This window comes from Rhineura floridana, chromosome 8 (genome assembly GCF_030035675.1).
Source record: "Rhineura floridana isolate rRhiFlo1 chromosome 8, rRhiFlo1.hap2, whole genome shotgun sequence".
NCBI classification, from domain to species: domain Eukaryota; kingdom Metazoa; phylum Chordata; class Lepidosauria; order Squamata; family Rhineuridae; genus Rhineura; species Rhineura floridana.
Window position 1 is genome coordinate 9,186,417 of NC_084487.1, and position 23,400 is coordinate 9,209,816.

General features: G+C 41.3%; 2 protein-coding genes across 8 annotated transcripts in view; one reads left to right on the forward strand and one right to left on the reverse strand.

The window, feature by feature from the left end:
* Positions 1 to 5,241, forward strand: part of LOC133390144 (TRPM8 channel-associated factor homolog) — a 28,427-nt gene extending 23,186 nt beyond the window's left edge. For all 7 annotated transcript variants that reach the window (XM_061638106.1, XM_061638107.1, XM_061638111.1 and 4 more), the window contains one exon: positions 118 to 5,241. In XM_061638106.1, the coding sequence (XP_061494090.1) occupies positions 118 to 396 (279 nt within the window). In that variant the 3' untranslated portion in view covers positions 397 to 5,241. The remainder of the gene's footprint in view (positions 1 to 117) is intronic.
* A 1,107-nt stretch (positions 5,242 to 6,348) lies between these two features.
* The window catches only part of LOC133390145 (alpha-parvin-like), a 56,150-nt gene continuing 39,098 nt past the window's right edge, over positions 6,349 to 23,400 (reverse strand). Inside the window, exons 10-13 of the mRNA XM_061638113.1 lie at positions 22,346 to 22,414; positions 19,590 to 19,691; positions 18,710 to 18,782; positions 6,349 to 14,918 (exon numbers count right to left, since the gene is read on the reverse strand). Of these exons, the coding sequence (XP_061494097.1) occupies positions 14,842 to 14,918; positions 18,710 to 18,782; positions 19,590 to 19,691; positions 22,346 to 22,414 (321 nt within the window). The 3' untranslated portion in view covers positions 6,349 to 14,841. The remainder of the gene's footprint in view (positions 14,919 to 18,709; positions 18,783 to 19,589; positions 19,692 to 22,345; positions 22,415 to 23,400) is intronic.

A 23,400-nucleotide genomic window follows, 5' to 3' on the forward strand; every position in this document is an offset into this window, starting at 1 on the left:
GTAAAACTGGTATTACTTTTGTTGTGGGATTATAATGCCTGCAGAGGGGCAAGACACGCAACACAGAAATTGTTCTGAAGTCCTTACGGAAAGGGTCTGAATGATTATTTTCTCCAGTTGCAGGAGGCCTTTGGGTGGGAGCCCTACATCCGCATCTTTGCCGGATACCAAACGATGGGCGACATCCCAGATGACAACAAAGCCAAGATGAATCTGTGGGCAGAACGCTTCTCTCAGCAAGTCAACAAAAATCTGGGCCCTTTCTTTGCAGCCTGGGGCTGGCCGATTGAAGCGGAGCTCTCCGAGAAGCTGGCCGGATCTTTCTCCCTGTGGAGAGAGGATCCAATGAAACACTATGGTTCTTCCCAAGGAAGTGAAACATTCGTTCTTGCCTAGCATATTACAGAAATCTCAGAATATGTCACCTTTATGCCTTCCTCATGCCGCTGCTATTACTGTTATGAGGTATGCGCTTGATTTGTTGGAAGGGTCCTTCACCCATGCCTTGTGAGGCCCAATGAGCAGATGAAGATTGGGCCATGGCGGCTAAAATCCTGTTGCCCACGCATTGTTGTATTGGGTGGATTTTGGCACTCACACCCTCGCTATGTTTGGGCCTCCGCCTCTGTAATTTGGATCGCTCTTGGGGACAGGATGCAATTGTGGCTCTGCGCATCGATTGCAACCAGAGGAGCCATGTCTCTTGCCTTCACCGTGATCTAGGGCTGGGAGGTAGCATTTCGAAATTGCATAATTAATTGTTTAACTGTAGTTTTCCTACACAACTTGGTGGGTTGCCAGGCCCAGCCTCCAAGAGGTCTTCTGTATCTTTAAAAGTTGTGCAGGGGGGAGGGAGAATTCCACCTTGTGGTTGTTCCCATTACAGGGTTGCAAGAACATCTGCACTTGGCTGACTTTCACTTCTCCTAAAGAGACAGGATCAGTCTCAGACCCTGAACCTGGCAACCCTCGCTGGTAGTGAGAAGAAAAGCCCGCTTAGAGCTAAATGGAGGGGAACAGACCCAGGTATAGAAGAGCTGCCTTGTAGTCCATCTAGCTCAGTATTGTCTGCACTAACTGGCAGTAGCTTTTTGAGATTTCAGGTAGGAGCTTTTCCCAGGCCTACTTAGAGATGTTGGGGATTGAGCCTCGGACCTTCTGCCTGCAAAACAGACAGAGCGATGGCCCTTCCCAAATAGGAATGTAAGAAACCTCCTTGTACTCAAGACTCGTTGATCCATCTAGCTCAATACTCTCTACACTGACTGGCTACGGCTCTCCAGGGTTTCAGGAAGGTCTTTCCAAGCCTTACCTGGAGATGCTGGGGACTGAACCGGGGGCATGCATGCCAAACAGGTGCTCTACTGCTGATCTATCACCCTTCCCCTGTGAGGTTAGCACAAACTTGCTGGGCTGTTATTGCTAGACATTGCAGAGGGGGTGGGGCAGGAATATGGCACAGTTGAGTGACTTGTACCTCCCTTTGGGCTCCTTCTGGGAAGATGGGTGGGATGTATATGATTGCAAAGTAGTGGAGCTCAGTTCTGTGCTTACTTCTGGGCAGGGGGACACTTGGAAGGTCATCCATCCAGGCCATGCCCTGGGTGCACAGTACAGTTGCCTGCTCAGAAGCATCCCAAATCCTGAGATTTCAGGGGCGTGCCCTAGTGATGTCATAGGGGGTGGGCCCTAATGATGTCATGGGGTGGGCCCTAGTGATGTCATTAAGCATGATACATTAAGCATCAACTACAGTTGCTTGGAGCATAACACTTAAACAAAAAAATTTCTCTGATTGAAAATGAAGATAGAAATCTTAGCTAAATGAGGGTGTTTCTAGGTCCAGCTAAAGTGACAGGATCATTCCTTCTCACCTGCTTAGAGAGCTTGGGTAAGGAACATTTAATCTAGCCTACTTGCTTCTGGCAAAAAGGGTTTAAGTGCCCTCAGGCCAAGCCAGTCACCAGAAGGCCGTTGTAGGAAGAAAGCCTAGTGTTGTGGAGATGTTAGAAGGGAGCACTCAGGAGTAAAGATGGATGCCCCCGAAGGCTGCAGTTCTGAACACACTAAGACCCATAGAATTCAACAGGACTTACTTCTGAGTAGATATGGTGAGGATTGTGCTGTTGGTACAGCTTGACTAGGGATCCTCTGCAGTGCAATCCCCTACTTGGAATGCCCTGCCTGCCTTTTAACGTGGCTGCTCCAAACGTCTTTACAGACCCTTCACTGCAGAGAGCGGTTTGAGAAATGAGTAAGAGTTAAGAAGATTCACTACTCTTTTCTGCCTACTCTGTGGGCTACTATAAACTCACTTTGATAGCAAACCCAATTCCAGTGAGTAAAAATTGACCGAGAGAAAACACACATGGTTTGGTCTACCTTCACAGGCAGTAGACTGGCAACAACAGCAATTGAAACCACACTTCCCAGTATGTGAATTCTCTTTTACTACTATTGGGCAAGAAACAAACCATCATGCAAATAACAAGGTGCATCATCAGTGGGTTTAAGGGGGCTGAGTTGACTACATGGAACCATTGTTGTTGCTTCTATGGATGTAAGGGAGTAAGTGCAGAGGTAAATGAAATGCAAATAGAAAAAGAAAAACCAAAGACTGTGATGATTTCCTAAATGCAATACCATACCAACCACAACATGATTCCTATGAGTAAGACAGAAAACTCAAGCATCCCACAACCAGTAAGGGTTCCTAACCAAAACTAAAAACATCCTGGGAGCCAGTCAGCCAAGGTCAGAGAAATTCCTATGCAGCACAACCTGACCCAGGAGCTGCAGTTAATGCAGAATGCTGTGGTATGATTGCTGACATGAGTGAGACCCTGTCAGCACATAATACCTCTGCTCTGAAATCTGCACTGGTTGCTTTCCATGTTACGGGTTCCACATAGTACTTATTCTGCTCCTGTAAGAAATCGATCCTTTAGTACCTACGCTTTGGAACTCCCTGCCTATTTACATTAGGCCTTCATTGTACTCATTTTGGCACCTGCTAAAAACATTTTTGTTTAGGCAAGCCTACTCAGGCATGTAGGCATATAGAAGCTATTATGTTTTTTATCTGTTTTTCATTCATTGTTGGTTTTATTATTTTGAATATTTTAAAATACTTGTCTTTAATTGTTTTTGCCAATAATTTTGTTTTAATTCCTTCTGTAAACCGCTTTGAGTTTTTTTTTTACAGTAAAGCAGTATATAAATGTAAATAAAATGCATAAATAAATTTTGGAGTCACTGTGGCCCTTGGGTCTCTTTCCTCTTTATACCTAGTCAGACCATTTGGTACCATCTAGCTCAGTACTGATGACATTCACTAGCATTGGCTCTCCAGGATTCCAGGCAAGAGTCTCTTACAGAGATTGAATTTTGGACCTTTGCATGCAAAGCATGTGCCCTACCACTGAGCTACAGCCCTGTTTAAAAATGTAACTTTAAAATTGTTCTTTTCAATTCACTAATGAATGCATAGCATACTAGGGCAGATCCACACCATGCATTTAAAGCACATTCAACATACATTTGAAACCCACCACAGAATCCTGGGAACTGTAGTTTATTAAGGGTGGTGGGACCTATAACTGTGAGAGGAAAACTATGCTTCCTAGGATTCTTTGGGGAAGTCATGCACTTTAAATGCGAGTTAGATGTGCTTTAAATGTATTGTGTGGATCTTCATTACTTCATAAACTTTGCCTGCATATAAATCATTTTAATTATATTTTAAAATGGAAATAAACTACAAGTTTACTGGGTGACCATTGGCTACGCACCATCTCTCAGCCTAATTTATTTATTTATTTATTTTATTATTTGATTTATATCCCACCCTTCCTCCCAGCAGGAGCCCAGGGCAGCAAACAAAAGCACTAAAACACTTCAAAACATCATAAAAACAGACTTTAAAATACATTAGAACAAAACATCTATAAAAACATTTTTTTTAAAAGCTTTCAAAATGTATTTTAAAAGAAAAAAAATTAAAACCATTTTTTCAGATAAGAAAGTTTAAAAACATCTTAAAAAGCAATTCCAGCACAGACACAGACTGGGATAACTTCTCTACTTAAAAGGCTTGTTGAAAGAAGAAGGTCTTCAATAGGTGCCGAAAAGATAATTCAGATGGTGCCTGTAATATTTAAGAGGAGGAAATTCCAAAGGGTAGGTGCCACCACACTAAAGGTCCGCTTCCTATGTTGTTCAGAACGGACCTCCTGATAAGATAGTATCTGCAGGAGGCCCTCACCTGCAGAGTGCAGTGATCGACTGGGTATATAAGGGATAAGACGGTCTTTCAGGTATCCTGGACCCAGGCTGTACAGGGCTTTGTACACCAAAACTACAACCTTGAACTTGGGCTGGTAGCAAATGGGCAACCAGTGCAATTATTTCAGCAGTGGGGTGACATGTTAGCGATACCCTGCGCCAGTGAGCAATCTCGCCACTGCATTTTCTACCAGCTGCAGCTTCCGGACCAACCTCAAGGATAGCCCCACACAGAGCACATTACAGTAATCCAGCCTGGAGGTTACCAGTGGTCAGGCTATCCTGATCCAGAAAAGGCTGCAGCTGTCTTATCAGCCGAAGCTGGTAAAAGGCACTCTGAGCCACTGAGGTCACCTGGGCCTCTGGCGACAAAGATGGATCCAGGAGCACCCCCAGACTACAGACCTGCTCTTTCAGAGGGAGTACGACCCTATCCAAAGCAGGCAACTAACTAATTATCTGAACCCAGCAATAGGACAGTATCTGATGAAAATAATATGTAACAATGTTGGTTTTCTAAATACCCCTGAAAATTCATAAGGAAAATTTCCCTCTGCCAGGTACACTGATCATGTCAGGCTCAGGATCTATTTTGGAGCCTTAATCTCAGTATCTTAATTCTTGTGAGGTTTTGTACAACAGAGTCCATCCTTTGTTCAGGATACTAAGCATTTTATCAGAGTCATGGAAATATTACCATCCATCTCCCAGTGACCAGGAGGAGCACTTTTTGAGTTGCAGCACCCAGACAGGAACTGCCTCCTCTGAAATAACGCAGGCGCAGACCACAGTGTTGTTTGGCACCTACTTCTATTAAGTCTGCTGGCCATTAAGGTGAGCTTGTTGGGATATCTGCCTTTAACCATTCTCCTGACTTTGTAAACATTGCTGAATTTATTGCTTGGATGTATTTTTAGTTGATTTTAATGTGAGGAGCTTTTTTTATGAAAGTTAGTATCAAAATATTTTAAATAAATAAATAAGACTATTAAATCCCTTGCTTATGTTCTGGGTCCCCCTCCCCTCTGGGCTATTAGCCTCCCTTTTAGAACAGGAAGCTGCCTTACCCCATTGGTCCATCAAGTTGTGTCACCTTAACTAATTTCAGCCTTACCTAGAGATGCTGTGGACTGAATCTAGGACCCTTCTGCACACAAAACCTGTGCTCTGTTACTGAGCTATGGTCTTTTCTCCAAGTTATTGAATTATTGAGGGTGATCTTCTCAACATCAATAACTTCTTCACAGGATTACTGGCAGGAGAAATCGGGCGTTATACAAATTAGGTACTTTATTAAACTTAAAAGGCAGGGGATAATGCAATGTGAACTTTGACAAAACAGCAGCAGCTGTTCTAGTTTCTAGTAGTAAAACTGCAAAGTACTGAGATTTTTTTTAAAAAAAATGTATACCTCTTTTTAGCTTTTATTCAAAGCAGTTGGGAAGACTCAACTCAGATCTACAGGCGGTCAATATTACCATAAGAATGACAGGTCCCATGTATGAACAACATCTAGGCATTTGAGGAAAAGCTTTCTGTTGTCCGTGGGTAGATCAGAGTTGTTTCCTTGGTCCATCTTATAGGACATTTTTCTACTTTTATTGGTGGGAAAACATGCTTACCATGTCTGCTTCTCTCCCCCCTCCCCTTTTCAGCTGCTTATTAATAGCAGAGAAGAAATAGCTGTGGTGGTGCCCTGCAGATGTTGTGAACTACAGTTTCTATCATCCCTGACCATTGGACATGCTAGCTGGGGTTGATAGGAGTTATAGTCCAAAATGTCCCATGAGGCTAATATAATCCAATGCATGATATCCAAAGACCTTCGTTAGTTATTCCCAAAGTCTAAGGCACATCCAATGGAATTTTTGAGCTCTCCTCTTTGAATGGCATATTCATGGCATATCAGAAATGACTTTGGAAATGAATCTTGCTTTCCAAAAAAGATTATTGTGGTATGAGTGGCAGCTTTTTGAGAAAGATCCAAAGCTCTCTAGTGTGGTTCTTTGGACCCAAGTGCTAAAGGAAAAATCAATCACACAAGAAAAACAAGATGCCATGTACTTTTTTCACAGCCTACATAACATTTATTTTTTACAAATTTAAGTCTGCAACTGAAGGTGTAATCCATTAGCCAAAATACACATTAAAAAGGTTGATTTTGATTGTAACAGGTTCAATGTATTCAAATTCATATGCCCACGACTGCACATCAATTGTTAAACAGATCATCAGCATTCTTTGGAAGATAGCATACCTGCCATTCTGAAGTTATTAATACCTAAAATTATTTACAGCATATTCAATACCATGGCTGATCTGGGACTGAAATAAAAATTTCATTTCATTTCATATTCAATACCAGTTGAAAACAAAATAGCTTATTTCTTCCCACATAACATGAGATTCAAGTATGTATTTCAAGCCAATGTTCTAATCTGACATTTTCTGATTTACAATTGATTTTATAAGTGTATTGAATTAACACACATACACACATGTTCAGTTCACTGGATTAATGCTCATTGCGTATATCCCACCCACTGCACAAGAGGGGATGCAAGTTCAAATTCTTTGACTCCAAATGTTCACTCTCATTAGATTGCTTGTAAAATTATAGAAATTGAGTTTACTGATTTTGGCAACATATCCTCTATTAACTGTTAAGGAAATTCCATTTTTTTAAAAAAGGGTTGGTGGTGTATTCTGTAGTGTATATTTAGGGGACATTTTCAGAGACGAAGCCCATAGCATTTTTTTTCAAAAAATGAGAGTTAATATACAGTGAATTAAAAGAAATATAGATTTCTGACTACTGAAATAATCACTTTTAAAATAAACTATTCAGTTAGCTGTGCTAGTGTTGGCTTGGAACAAAACATTCATGAAAAGGATCAGGAAGATTCATTTGGAAAATGTCAATATTAAAAGTAGGTGAATTACACTGATCAAGTGCCACTTATCTTAATATCCATGCCAGCTATATTGATTAACAAGTCTTGTCTGCTGTATATGTGTGTGTGTGTGTGTGTGTGTATGTATGTGTATATATATATACATTCATTCAAAGACAAGGAGGGTATTCGCAGATTAGTGTGGCAGAAAGCACAAGAGAACAAAGGCTAGAAAAGTCAAGGCATATAAGGCCTCATTCCCGACTACCTAGCCTAGCTAGTTTCCAGCCTTCAGAAGTCTTGTCACAAAAATCTGGATATTTTCTCAGAAGCCATGGAAGTTAAAAACTCTTATTATTTCTTTGAATAAGAGCTTTCTTGGCTTACCTCTGACCAAGTTTAAAATCGAGCTACAGCTTGGTCCACAGAATTAACACCACATCAGACATGATTTAGTATCAACCACTGAATTCACAAAGACTTTCCCTGTTCAGATGGTCTATTATTGTTTTTAAAAAGACTAAACCATAACACATTTTATACTAGCAGCAAACTGCTCACCTATGCAGGCCTCCCCCTAAAAAACAGCCCACATGAAAGAACAGCACGATGATTTAAAAAAAATGGACAAGAGGGTCCCTCCTTAGAATTAACAGAGGAGACAGTGGTCCAATTCAGGCGCTTGCCAGCTCTCAAGATTGCCTGCAGAAGTGAGTGAACTACTAGCAGAGTTATGACCCAGAAGGGATTACACAGATACAGAATGTAAGATCTAGCAACTCCATGAGTATGTGTGCAAATATTACCACTGTGATCTGTGCCATTACAGCAGCCATTTTTTCAAGCTCTCATGACATATAGGTTGCAGCATCTGTGGGTCCACTTCCCATGTGGAAGTGGTGGTTCATAAACCTGCACCTCAAGCAATTCAGTCAGTCCACAGGCAGCCAATTGCACTCCAACTGGTAATTGTACATGGGGTTTGCTGAGTGTTGATTGAGATTAAAGGGGGAAGGAAGAGGAGTTGGAAACATAAAATGATGCTTCCCTTGGCATTTTTACAGCACTCCAGGGTAGCAGTTTTGCGTTGGTTTCTTCGTCTTGGCCATCAGACTATGGGCCTGTGCTTTTAAGAATGCAGACAGTCTCCCATACTGGTCCAATAGAAGAATGAGGCAATTTCAATGCTGCTTTTACATTTCTGGCATGATCTGTAAAATTCTTTCTTAACACTAGTATTAAAAATAAGGCTGTGCTGCTCCTAAAACTCTCTTTATGTCAACAATAACCAAGGGAACAAACCTTATGTCTATCAGGACTTTATGATAACTAATGCCACAATTTCCCCCAACTATGTTACAACTATTTTGATATTTTTTAAAAAATGTTTACAGAAATAAACCTGTTTATATATTTTTCTACATTATTTCAGATGCAATATATACTAGATATATTGACAGCTGGTATAGCACAGTGGGGAGGAGAGCCTGGCTGGGAGTCCAGAGTCTGTGAGTTCAAATCCCCGCTCTTGTCTCCTGGGTGTCAAGGGCCAGCTAAAGATCACCCCACAGTGAGTGGCTCAGGGGTTACGTGCCCTGCCACCTGTGCAGCCGTGGGCAAGCTGCATAGTCCCAAGGAGCCCAGTTGCCCCCCAGCTGGCAGTTGCGGACAAGGAAGGGGCTGGCTTGTGCAGCTGTGGCAAGCTGAGCAGGCCCTGGCCAGCTGGGAAGGACTAGCCGCAGAGGGAGGCAATGGGAAACCCCCTCTGAATACTGCTTACCATGAAATCCCTATTCATAGGGTCACCATAAGTCGGGATCGACTTGAAGGCAGTCCATTTCCATTTTTTAAATACTAGATATAATCTGTAGAATCTATTTCAATAAGTAATAATTCTCAATTAGAAATATAAGATAGGATCCATTTATATAGGACAAGTAGTGCTTGGGTATAAAAATAATTAAACCATTCCATGTTTATAATATATGTGTTACTATATTTTGCAAAAACTGCTCTTCAGTTAAAACAAATACTTGCTACAAAACATATACGTGTTCAACAATTTAGTTTCTTTTATAAAATCAATGCAATTACCTTCATGATCCCAAGTGTCAACCCCCTATATTTTTGAGCATGGAATCAGCTGCTGTTTATGCTCAAGATATTTTACGATTCCATTCTCAAATGAACACTTTGGAACTTGGACAAAAGACACATCCAAGGAATAATAATCTTGCTTCTTGAAAGGTTAACTTTGTTCTAGAGAGAAAGTGCTATCAGCAAAATTATCATTAGTGGAAACTATTTTAAAAGTAGGTAATGGAACCCCGGGTGGTTAAGCAGAATTCTCCTGCTGAAAGTTATGGGAAGGGCCCATGCATCACAGATACCAATTTATCACGTGCATAAAGCTATACATCCCCAGTCTGTCCTCTTGCTCTAACTCAGGGCCATCTCCAGCTAGGCAGTTGATAAGGACCCTCACATGTAAATGGGTGCTGCACATGTGGTTTCTTCACAGATCCAGCTGCCACACAAAACTATTTTAGAAAACAGGCACCTGTGTTCAAGAGGGGGCCGAGAGGGCTGGATTCAGTTTTCCTCCACCAACGTTTGGTGTGACCGTTGCTTTTCTAACTGGGGTCCATGTGTGTAGTGTGCACAGCTGGATCATCAATACCTTCTCATATCACAGAATAACATATGGTTACAAGAACGCTTGCAACACATTCGTAAAAATATGTAAAGATAACTCCCATTAGTACCTACATGTGCTAAGGTTAAAATTAATACATATACAAATAAATGCATTATTATTATCCCCACTGTTTCAAAGAATGCATATAGTGAAATGTTTTTTTTAAAAAATAATCTGGCATTCCACAAATGCTTTTCAGTCTTTGACAGAAATCTGCATTCCAGTCAAATAATGGTTATACATGTAACATCCACCCATTATCACCTGACCTCAACTGTACTTTTTTGCAAAAATATTCAGATTTTATTTAGGAGAGGTGGTGACCTTGCTTAAGTACTCAATGCCTTGTTCATTTATTCAAAAAAATTGTTTATGGAACTTGGTATTTTCTTCCCAGCATAATTAACTATTAAGCTTCCTCTAAAAATGGCAAGACATGCTTGTTTCATGTCACTTAAACACATCAGTTACTCCTCCTATTATCATCTGTGGAATTCCATTTTAAAAAAAACTATTGGGTGATAGTCAAGTCATACTCAGAGTAGACCCATTAAAATCAATTGATTGCAATGGATCTGGTATGGCAGTTGGCTATCATCCATTTTTTCTATTTTACACAAATCTAACTTATGTGAAACAATAATGTAACAATGGAAACACTAATGCCTATCTGGAAATTCAACAAAGCAAAATTAGTAACAGAAGGCTAGAACTTTTTTTTTTTTTTTTTTTTTGTAATCTGTTTTAATATGTTGTTCACCACTTTGGGGGACTTTTGGCCAAGAAGTGGTATATAAATAAAATAAACTATAAACTATAAAACTAAAACTTGTTAGTATTGTGTTTCTTTGAAAACGGTCATCTAGAGATTTTTGCTGTGATGTAATTTTTGCTTCTGCTCAGCATTATAAGGTAGATATCTCAACCTGATTTAATGACTTTGATGAGGAATTTTCTGTTTTCCTTGGCAGCCACTGACTTCAACAGTCCTTTTCCTCGATTTTAACTTTGATTGCCCTACACGAGCCAGTAGCACATGGCATTGTGCCTGGAACTGTGTGCATGATGAAACATGCTGCAGTTCAGGGGGAACAAACCAAACTGAACCTGAATCTAAACCCAAAAACTTGTTTAGAGACATATCTTTCAGTGAGCCACCTCAGCCAGGGATCTGCCAGGGAAGCCCAGTGAAGGAGAAGCCGGCAGAAGCTGGTGTAAGGCCTGAAAAAGGGGCGTTTAGGATTGCAGTGGGGAAAGTTATCAAGTAAAACAGTGTGAGGAGTATCTAATGCTTGTGGGTTAGATCCAGAGTTCCTGTGAGCAGAATGCTGTTCACGGGATGCTCCTGTTGGAGGAAGAGTGGCAGGGGAGAAGAAGCTATTTTTACCAACTCTACCTTCTGGAACCCCATGCAAAGAGGCTCCGGAAGGTTGGGGAATGTGATGTCCCTGTGTATATATGACTGTAAATATGGTAAGTGCGGGTTTATTAGAGTGTATATGGTAAGTGGACTGAGCGAGAGGGAGTAGTACATGGGCTGGAATGTTGTATTATGATTGGCTGAGTGTTTGAGTGTCTGAAGGTATAAATGAGAAGATGACAGTGGGTTGGTTTTGTTGGTGGGAGTTCTGAGGGAGGCTGTTGGTTTTGTGGGTTGGATTGGATTAGGCTGGTAGTGAGGCAGGTTATTGACTACTAGTAACATAAAGAGTAACACATCTGATGAAGCCATACACTCGTTAAACTATACCTTTAAGTAATCTTGTTATTCCTGTGTATATAAATAAATATTTCTTGGTTTACTTAACACCTGATCCTTGGCTGGGTTTACACAGAACAGAAGGGTGGGCAGGGCATTTACCAAGGTGGGGAAACAGTATAAAGCAACTCAGGACTGTATGCTTTATAGGCACAAAGATACAGGGGGGTTGTGGCCTGCAAGTGCACCCAGACACAAAGTATCAATAGGCCTGGAAGAGACTAAGGCACAGTCTCAAGGCAATATTGAATTACTGGGAGTGACTGGTGGTGCTGTCTAGCAGTGGGATCTTGAGAGATCTTTGCTAGAGCCTGTAAGAGAACCATTTAAAAACCAGAACCCTGAGGTGGGACTGTGACAAGGCGGTAGCCACAGGCGGGATCCTAGCAGGTGGTGGCCTGAGCTGGGATCCTGACAGGAAGGGTCCTGACAGGGAACTCTCCAGACCCCCAGTGTAGAAGGTAGCATGAGAGGCTGTTGGAGGGATCAATGAAAATTGCCTGCTTCCCTTCAATCAGTCGCAAGCTCAGCTTGATCTCAGTCCCTGCTACAAAGGGAAGAATCCCTTGCATTTGCAAAATATTAACTGGATCCAGTGCCTAGTATAAATCTGTCAATATATTTTGAGGGTTAATTGTCATGCTGTTATTGTTGAACGTGATAAAGTCATGTCAAAAGACACAAAAGTAAGACTTCTAAATAAGATCCTGTATGGAAATACAACAGGGAACTTCAGGTAGCGAAGCTTGTTATGCAGAAGTGAGGAAAGCTGAATCTGTTATCCCTCTTGTACAGAACTATTCAATGCATAAGAGCTCTCTATATGTGGTCACCTTGAAAGCTACTATCAGATAATTTAGACATATCAATTTTTGTGCAATGTCTATATGGTTTGTATGCACCCTCATGTGATGAGAAATGGTATGTAACATATACAAATATCACAAACAAGGATTTTACCTGGATGTATTAATACCTCCCCCTCAATTCTCATCACACAAGGCAGGGAATGTTCAACCAGCATATGTACCATACAAAACTAACCAAGTGCAATAATCTTTTGGGAGTTTTATGAAGATGAAGATGAAAATTGGCCTTGGGCTTCTGAATATCTAAAGGCAATATATATTAGCACCAGGAAGGTAATAGGCATATTCTTAGGCAATATGAACCCTTTGCTTGCATTATAAAAACAAATCAAATGTGAACTAACTAAAGGAGTCACATTACCTTCTCACTAAACATAAGAAATATTTAAAAAATCAGCATCACAATGTACAAAATAGGTACAGACTATTAATGTACATTTAGATTTGACTAGTTTTAGTAGAGAATAGTTAAAAAAATAATAACAAGCTGCTCTTCTTAAAAGTTCGGTAGAAAGTAAGCATGGAAAAATGCATCACAAATTATTGATACTGTGCCTAGAATTAAAATTTTAGAATATTTGTATTTTAACAAGATTTGGCAAACAGTATATATAGAAAAGTTTGAGGTTCTTAGCATAAGTTTTTCAGTATATATTCTTTGCCAAATCCTATTAAAATACAAATATTCTAAAATTCTAACTGTAGGCTCATTATTAATAATGCAATATAGCCTGATTTTCATTAACAGTTCAACATTTCTCTTTAATTTTAGATCTCCAGAAACCAAGGGACACAAAAATATATTTTTCTTTGAACAATATATATCTTTGCTTCTGTCTCTAAACCTTACCTTCTGTGCCTTACTTGTACCAATTTGTTTTTGTTTCATTTCAATTAAGTAAACAAAGCTCATTTCAGTACCGACTGGGCTGATCCCACCTATATTCTAGCACTAGTGCCTCATCATAAAAGAGCTGAATATTGAAATTATATACACATTTTGTACCACTGCCTTTGAAACTACTCAAGAGTATCCTATTGCAGAAAATACTATATAATGTGTGTTATTCTAAATACACTGCAATTAAAGAAAAACTTTATGATTTGCAAAACTGAAAGGAATGAAAAATTACAAGGAATGTATGTATAGGAAAACACAAACCTGCCCCCTTATAATGGCTAGGACCTGGGAGACCAGGGTTCAAATCTCTATTCAGCCATGAAGCACACTGGGTGACCTTGGGCCCGTCACTGCCTCTCAGCCTAACCTACTTCACAGGGTTGTTGTGGGGGTTAAATTAGGAGAGGGAGAACCATGTACACCACTTTGAGCTCCTTGTAGAAAAAGTGGGATATAAATGCAGTAATTAAATTAAATTTCTTCTGTCAAATTTTGAAGACCTAAGCTCAATTTGTATCTTGCCACCCACAGTCTCTCTCTCTCTTTCTCTGTATATATATCTATTATATTCTTCATGATCCTTGTAATAGCACTCTTACATCTCATTAGGAATACAATGGATCCATTCTTTGAAATTAATATTTAATAGACACAGACATAGAAAATGTCCTGCATCTCAATCGACTACTTAATTAACTGAAGCATTTCAATTTAAGTAATTCTATGGACCAGCTTAGCTCCTAAATCTTAAAAACAGCACTTTGATAGCTAAAATGATTCCCTGTTGATGGTAAGGCAGGGGAGAGTCACTAACCTTAATGCAGGGGGGGAAATACAGAATTGTGCTGCTATTCCAGCTCATCTCAATGAAGAGCCAAACACATTGAAAGAATGCATTATTCTCTTCCTTGGCTGATTATGTCCTTTGTGTGGCATAGCTGAGTTACATATAATAAGCAGCTGCTGCTCAAGAACCAAAGATAGCAGCTATACAAGCTCTTTGACTAAGAGAGAATCCTGCACAAGAAGATGGTTTGTTCTCAGCAGCAGTGCAAGGACCTACATACGTGATCTTCTTGGTTATTGCTGCAGCAGAATTCATAGGAAGAGGCTGGTATTTCTACTAAAATCAGTTGACTCTCTTAACCTGGATGTGGCTTTCTTGTTTCTCTCCAAAAAAGTAAGAGAAAGTTAAAACAAAGGAATAATGCAGCAACAAAGAAGTCCATCACAAGAAACCTGTGTATCCTCCAACAGAGTTTCACTTTATATTTCTGATTTAAGGTAGACCTAATTTAAAACATTTTGTGCAAAACAAACATAGCAAGAATAGTTCAAGAAGCATGCCATCTCAGCTGAAGAAAGTGTAGTGTAAGAGAAAAAGAACAACAGGAAATAAAGGAGTGGCTCTTTGGTTGGGATCCCAATGGCCTTCTTCATTCTACGTTTCTGTATTTGGTGAACAAATTGTACAGCACCCTCAGGGTTGACTTTAAGTCACAGTTTACAATGTCTAGAAAAAGAAAAAAAGGAGAAGGAAGAAAGGATGAGGTTTAAATGACATACAGTGAGCAAATAAAAGGGCCCACATTGGAAAGCAAGTTGTGTACAGGAATACAGTTAAACCTAGCTACAAATGCACTCATTTAGAGCAGGCCTGCACAACTTGTGGCTGACCAAGCTGAATGTCGCCAACCTGGTATCAAATTATGGCTCATTAAGGGAGCAATTCAACTTGGAGGAGGCTGGCGGAAGGGGAGCCAGCGGATTGAAAAGCGGGGGAAGAGGCTGCACCGTGCGGGAGCTGCCTGGAGGGGAGGATGCTTGCTGCACTGGCAGAACTCAGCAGAAAGAAAAGTCATGTTACTTTTTGCCACCCCTATTTCTGGCATACTGGCTAATGGGACTAGGGGCTGCAGGACTGAGCTGAACTGGCTCAGGATGCAGCTTAAGAGGCCCTCCCCTCAGTTCTGCCCCAACACCCCCCAGAACACCCCTTTTTTGTGCCTTCCAGCCGCTTAACTTGTACCGGTCTTGACTAAACTAGCTGGGGCCCTGCAGTGCCCGGGTGGCAATGGAGTGCCCCGGCTGTACCAGGGGAGGGGACATCTGTGCCAATAACCTCCCTCCTCCACCAAGTATTTGTGCAAATTGTAGAAGGCCACAGTGTATATTCTGGTTACACCATACATCATCATCATAAACAGTTATTAAATTTTTATCCTCCCAGAAGGAGCCCAGGGTGGCAAAAAAGGGGACAAAACATTAAACTTCTTAAAACATTTTAAAAACAAAACATCTTTAAAAATTTTTTTAAAAACATCTTAAAAAGCAATTCCAACAGGCACACACCGGGATAAGGTATCTACTTAAAAGGCTCGCTGAAAGAGAAAGGTCTTCAGTAGGTGCCAAAAAGATGCCAGAGATGGTGCCTGTCTAATATTTAAGGGAAGGTGCCACAACACTACAGGTCTACTTCCTATGTTGTGCAGAACAGACCTCCCGATAAGATGGTATCTGCAGGAGGCCCTCACCTGCAGAGTGCAGTGATTGACTGGGCATATAAGGGGTAAGACGATCTTTCAGGTTTCTGGTCCCAAGCTGCATAGGGCTTTGTACACCAAAACCAGCCCCTTGAACCTGGCCCAGTTGGCTCAGCAGCCAATGCAAGTCTTTCAGCAGCAGGAAAACATGTTGATGATATCCTGCCCCAGAACACCCTGATACATCTGACAAGTCTGTCTTATGGATCTCAAAATTATCCCCAGATCTCTTTCCAAATACCCCAGGTGTTCAATGCAAACATTGTAATCTGGAATGAACACCAAACACACCTGGATGTTCACTCACCTAGAGGGTCCATGGAACACAATGGGTAAAGGGACCCTAGAAGGGTTGGTGCTACTTTCCTCAAGCTCTGGGGTAGGGGTAGCCAGTGTGCTGCCCTCCCAATGTTGTTTGACTCCAGTTCCCATCAGCCCTCAGCCAGTATGGCCAATAATCACAAAAAGGGCTGGCACCAAAGGGCAGCCAGGTCGGGCCCCAGCCAGGGCCCCTCTTTAGGGTGGGAGGGTAGTGCTCTGTGTCTCTGCCACAGATCACAGGGAGAGAGCTTCCAGGCCACCCGCCTGTTCACTCGCTCCACCTTCCTCTCTCCTGTCTTTGCTGCTGTGCACACAGGGCTGCCATCAACTAAGATGGTGGCGGAGGCTTCTTTAAGGGGCTTATGCCCCTACCGCCATCTTGGTTGATGGCAGGCATGTGAGCTCACGTAGCGTACAACGCATGCCTGCCATCAACCAAGATGGCGGCGGGGCATCAGCCCCTTAGAGAAGCCTCCATTGCCATCTTTGTTGATGGTAGCCCTGCGCACACAGCAGCAAAGACAGGAGAGAGGAAGGTGGAACAGGCAAGAGCTGAGCACCTGGGGCAGGCTGGTGCCCAAGGGCTCAGTCATGCTGGCGCCGGCCCTGATCACAGATAATGGGAAGTGGTCCAACAATATTTAGAGGGTGCCACACTGGCTACTCTTGCTCTAGGGACACAGTAATGAACTTCCCCAGAGGCTCTTTGCTGGATCCCCAAAATGGATTCAGGGATGAAGTGTGGGGAATGGGCTTGCCTCTCATCCCCTTCAGCCCTAATGTCATTACGAGGATTTTTCTTGGGGTCAAATGATAGAAGCAGCACCCCATGTTCAATCCATGGCACTCTAGCCCTTATAATACATTCAAGGAAACAGGGCAAAGTCTAGGAGTTAATCAGGGTACTTTTGTTCCAGAATCCAGCGACTGAGGTATATGTTTTTGGGAAACACTCTTAGACTTGGGTCCCAAATGCCTGAAAGACCAGCTTCATCCCTACAGATCCTCTCTTGGAAGCCCTCTTGGTAGTTCTGCTACAGGGATGAGGAAACTTTTTCACCCTAAGGGCCGCATTACCTTTTGGGCGACCTTCTGGAGGCCATGTGCCAGAAGCAAAAGTGGGCAGAGGAACTGATGTAAATTTTACCTTTGTATCGTAGGCTACTTTCTACACACACTTACACATCTCTCCCTACCCTTCATCCAGGCAAGCAAGAATCATTATCAGAGTTCAAGGACGCATTTCAGCCAGGCCAAAGCACTAAAGGAGGTTGCGAAGCAGGGCTGGTGAGAAGGGTGGCACGGGAAGAGTACCAAGAGCCAGACAGAAAGGAAGAGGCACATTTGGCCCCTGGATCTGAGGTTCCTCACCCCTGTTCTGCTAACCTCAGAAGTGTGGAGAGAATGGCAGTCTGGGAGCAGACGTTCTCTGTGGCAGCTCCTAATTTGTGGAACTCCCTCCCTACAGCGGCGTGTCTAGCACCTTCAATGTATAGCTTCCGCCATATGCTGAAGACGCACCTCTTTAGCCTGGCCTTTGACATTAAATGTATTTTGTTTTGTGGGACCCACCCTCTTGTTTAATCTACACTGTTCTGTTTTCGACTGGAATTGTTCTGGTTTTTCATAATAATATTGTTGTAACCTGTCCTGGGATCTCACGGTGAAGGGCAGGTAAGGAATCTAATAAACAAACAGACAGATGGACAGTCAGACACGATTAACCTCAGGTAATACAGGGTCTTGGAAATTCCCCTGATGGGAGGTGAACCCACCCAATTCTCCTGGTTAGGCCAGGAGCCCTTTTGCTGAATTCAAACACTGAGTGCCAGCAATCAAAGGCTGTCCATGCACACTGCTCTCTTTGCCAATGACTTTTTTTGGTAGCAGAAAATCACAACCTTTGTCCCATTGCAGTTGTAGGGGATCTTGTGGAGCAGTGGAAGGAATAATCTGATCTCCTGTTAGTTTTTGGTGAGGATGAGAGGTCTGTCTTATGGGTAGAAATTTACCAACCCTGCAAAGCCCACTCCCTGCAATCAAGTTTATTATTTATTTATTTATTAGATGTATATCCTGCCCTTCCTCCCAGTAGGAGCCCATCAAGTTCTCTTGATCCAGAAGACAGGTCATAAATCTCATTGCTTAATCCAATTTCTTTAAATCAAATGTGAGGAATACTTAATTTCCACTGGACTGTGCCCACTGACTACTGAGAAAAAGCAGAAAGATTTATATCTACTCTTGAAAACACAGGGGTCAATATTTCATTTTATATGTTTCTAGGAACATGAAATAACAAGTAATGGATAATTGGATTTAATCCTCATCATTACAGTGGCTCCTAATGAGAACAGGAATGTATTCTCTATGCTCTATGCTTACAGAATTTAACCACTTATCTTGGTAAAAGTAAACTCCAAAAAATTCAACAACATACCTTCCGGCCTTGGTTTTGGCTTTTCCAGCCCTCCATCCTGCATTAGGTCAAATGCAAATGATACATTGAGTACCTGGTGATATAATTAAGACAGAGCTATCATTCATAACTCTACGCAAGGCCAGTCTTAGATAAACAGCGCCCTGGGCAAGCAGTGCCTTCAACAACAACACCCCCCATGGTCAGCTTTGCAGGGCCACCCACAGGTTTTATGGGGCCTGGTGCAGGTGTGATATTGGGGGCCCTGGTGCTGCCCCCTACAAGGACCCATGCATGTGTGTACAAAGCCGGGGGCCACATGTGAGAATTGTTGCATTTTGCAGACAACTTGTGAGAATTCTCGCTTGCAGCACCTCTTTACCCTGGGATCTAGCAAAATGATAGATGTCATTCATTATTTTCTTAAATGGGGATAAGGGAATAGGGACCAGGTTGTGCTTCTCCTGAGTATCTCCTTCACATTCCAAGTCACCTCTGGCAGAACCTCTTTATGCATAACATGAAGGCTTCAGAGGAAACAGAATTCTCCATATTCAGGGCAAAAGTAGTGGGAGTACATAAAAATCAATGTACAGAAATCAATCAATGCAGAACAGGATTAGGGTTGAAGGTGTACATTTTATTCCTGAGACTAGGCTTCTGTGCAGAGCACATAGCAAAGCTCAGTACATTACTTAAGGCTATAGTCCAAAGAGAGTAATTAATAGGTATAAATAATTTAAAAAGTTAAAAGTGTATTAAATCTGCATCTAATAATTACTGAAAGAACTTCCAAAATGAATGTTCAATTAATCTTCTGCTTTATGCTTTTATAAACTGTATACACTGGAAACATTAGCTCTTCTTTAAATCCAAACATGAATCCCAACAAAAGAATTACCTTTTGTTCAAAACTATCAGGAGTCAAGAAAAAGCTGTGAAGAGGCACAAAATAACCTTCAAGAAGACCCATCAGAAGCACCAGGTACACTCCATCTGCAAACTTTAAGACAACATTTTTTATTCAGCAAAATCTCTCAAACTGATAACCTCACAGTTGTAATTAAAACAGACACTGCCCAATTCTGAACAGACAGCCATAAAGCTGTGACATGCTTAGAAGTAACCTTCATTAACAATGACATAACTTAAGTGCAAATCAACGTGTTTAGGAGAATTAAGGTGCCAGAACTAAGAAGCTTAATGGCATTGTAAAGCTCTGATCTACATGACTACCTACCTAGCCTGTATATAACAGCCCTAGAAAAAGAAGTAAGCCATGATATATCTGGAGGCATATTTAGCACATGAGGCAATTGGTTGCCATCACTACAAGATGAATTTATTACATTTTTATCCTGCCCTTTCTCCAAGGAGAGTATACATGCCATCTCCCTTTTATTGTTATAATAGTCCTGTGATACTGGTCAGGATGTCGGTCAGAGTGTGTGTGAGACTGGCTCAAGATCACCTAGTGAGCTTCATCACCGAGCAGGGATTTAGACTCAAGACTCCTAGTCTGATGCTCTGCAACACGCTGCTTCTCTCCCTGACAATATCAAGGACAGTTCTGTCCCTGGGACTCTGAAAACCTTTTCCTTACCTTTGGATTCCTTATGAATGTTATGTTGCCCTCATCTACTTTCAAGTACTAGTGAAAAACAACCCAGACCATCTAAAGCACAAGTCCATAAAACAGACTGTTATATCTATCATCCTTTAAAAAAAATTAAATTCAAGATGGTGGTCAACCATGAAACAATACTATGGCAAAATGTTTTAACATTTATAACATCAAGATGAGAAAACGCTTCACATCTTATTTCTCAACAGAAGCACAACCAGCTATTTCAACAGATATGTACCACAAATGAAGGAACTCATTTTGTAGAAGCAAAGAATGCAAGAAAGCAGACATGATAATGTAGGACATTGTCAAGTCTGCTTTATTAGCAGAAGGAGAAAATGTTTAAATAAAGAGAAGAGATTAAACATAATCTATACTTAAAGGCAAGTGGAGATTTTCTGGTGTGTGCATACTTTGAGCACATGCATTGTATGCAGAAGGTCCCAGGTTCAGTTCCTGGCAATTCCAGGTAGGGCTGGTAATGTCCCCTATCTGAAACCCCAGATTCATTTTTCATTGGCGATCACTCATAGCTGAGTAAGATTGTCTTCCAAGATAAGGTCTTTAACAGTGGGTCCATAAGGGACTGTGGAGGCCAATTCTGGATCTACACAGCCTCCCACAGTAAGGACATAGGTTTCCAGATGGAAGATGGCCGCAATGGGGATTTGTTTGACGTGTCTTCCGCTTAGCTGGGTTGTCCCATTCACCCGTATTCGTGCTTCTTCGAAGTCCATAGCACCTATGATAATAGCCGACCTCTATTTGGGATATTCATGGGCCAAGGCTTCCCAGTTCTCGATGCTCATGTTACATTTTTTTTAGATTAGCTTTAAGAACATCTTTAAACCTCTTTTGCTGTCCACCGATATTCCGTTTTCCATCCTTACGTTGGGAGTAAAGTAGCTGCTTTGGAAGACGGTGATCAGGCATTCGAACAACATGGCCGGTCCAGTGAAGTTGATGTTGGAGGATCATTGTTTCAACACTGGTAATCACTGCTAGTCAGTGTTGACAGTACTGAACTAGATGGAGCAATGGTCTGATTCAGAATAAGGCAGCTTCCTATGTTCCTACTCTACTGTTATTTTTGTAAATAAACCAAGTATTACAAAATGCCACGTATCTCTAGTGATCCTTCCTCCAAAGGAAACCCAAACCCTAATACCACTGCCACTGGAACTAGTCACTGCTCGTGGAAGGAGGGAGTGTAACATTGTGCACATATTTTTCAGAGGGGTAGCTATGTTAGTCTGTGTTGCAGCAAAAAATAGTGTTTTGTGGAACCATAAGGCATAGAGACTAACAAATATATGACAGCATAAGCTAGAATTCTTCAACCTGGTGCCCTCCAGCTGTTTTGGACTACAGCTCCCATCATTCCTAACTACTTGCTATTCTAGCTGGAGATGATGGGAGTTGTAGATCAAAACATTTGGAGGGCACCTGGTTGAGGAATGCCAGCACAGATTTTCTTGGACTAGAGTCCACTTCACCAGATGGACAAAGTGTAATCCTCAACTGTGGGTATATATACAGATTAGGTTTCAGATAAACTATCCATGAATGCTGGTTTGGCCAGCTACTTTGTGGTTTGCTTCCCTGCTCAACCGAACCACCGTTTACCATTACGTGTGAATGTATCTAATGTGTGAAAAGGCACACAAATGGAACTGGGTGGGGTGGGGATAAAACACAATACTTTCTTCTTTCTAGCACATTGGATCATCACACCCAAAGAGTTCCCAGCTGACCCAATCTACCTAGTCAGCTGAATTCTGGCTTTCCCAAAGGAAGCATATCAACTTATGTTCTGGGTTATCCAGTTTGTGCCCATCAGCATCCATAGTTACAAGCAGCAAATACATTTCTCTGTGTTAAGTTGGATGTGTTATCCAAGCAGTCTTTAAAAAACAAACCAACTAAAAAACAAACCAACTTGGCAATACCTTGATACATCCTAAACAAACTGGAATGTATGAACAACACAGGAAACTGCTTCCTATTTCGAAACACCTGTATAATCCTACCTGAGTTTCCAGTTCTGTAACTTCCAGATTCAGCTTATTCAGGTGTTTATTCACAAAAGTTATGAGAGTCTGAAAATTAAGAACACATGTAACTGCTTTTAGATCAGCAAATGTTAACTTTTTAAAAATATGGTAAAGTAACGCATAGTCAGAGTTTTAAAAAAGGTTTATTTAATTTGTCGGCTTATGAGAGGCAGGCTTTATTTAAGTTTTAAATATTTTATTTTTTAATTTGTTGGCTTATGAGAGTCAGCTCTGTCAAATCCTATCACAAACAACAAATAATTAATAGGTATTGTGAAGATAATTCACCACTTTAAAAACAATATGGTTATTTCTACAGCAATGTAATGCAGAGAAAATAACACTGGAGCCAAACTGTAAGTTGATGTGAAATGTCACGTCACTGTTCTATTCAAGGAAGCTGTGCTGATCTATATCAGCTGGAGATCATATAGCAAAATTCTATAAAATGGAAACTCCTCTGTCTGACTCGCTCTTCAGTGCCAAGTTTATAAAATGTTGAGAATGTATATCATGTTGAAAAAACAATAGAACATTTACATTACCAAGGAACAAAGCTTTTCATTTAAAATAGAAATATGAGTACAGCATCTCAGGATTTAGAGTGGGTTTTATATGAAACATTTTTCATTATTGTAATTGCTATTATTCATACAGCACCATCAGATGTACTTGGGGCTCTACTGCTAAACAGCAAGACAGGCTTATGCTCCCAGGAGCTTACATAGCCGAACTGTTCTGAACATACCCTCAAAAAAGATATTATAGAGTTGGAAAAGGTTCAGAAGAGGGCAACCAGAATGATCAAGGGGATGGAGCGACTCCCTTACGAGGAAAGGTTGCAGCATTTGGGGCTTTTTAGTTTAGACAAAAGGCGGGTCAGAGGAGACATGATAGAAGTGTATAAGATTATGCATGGCATTGAGAAAGTGGATAGAGAAAAGTTCTTCTCCCTCTCTCATAATACTAGAACTCGTGGACATTCAAAGAAGCTGAATGTTGGAAGATTCAGGACAGACAAAAGGAAGTAC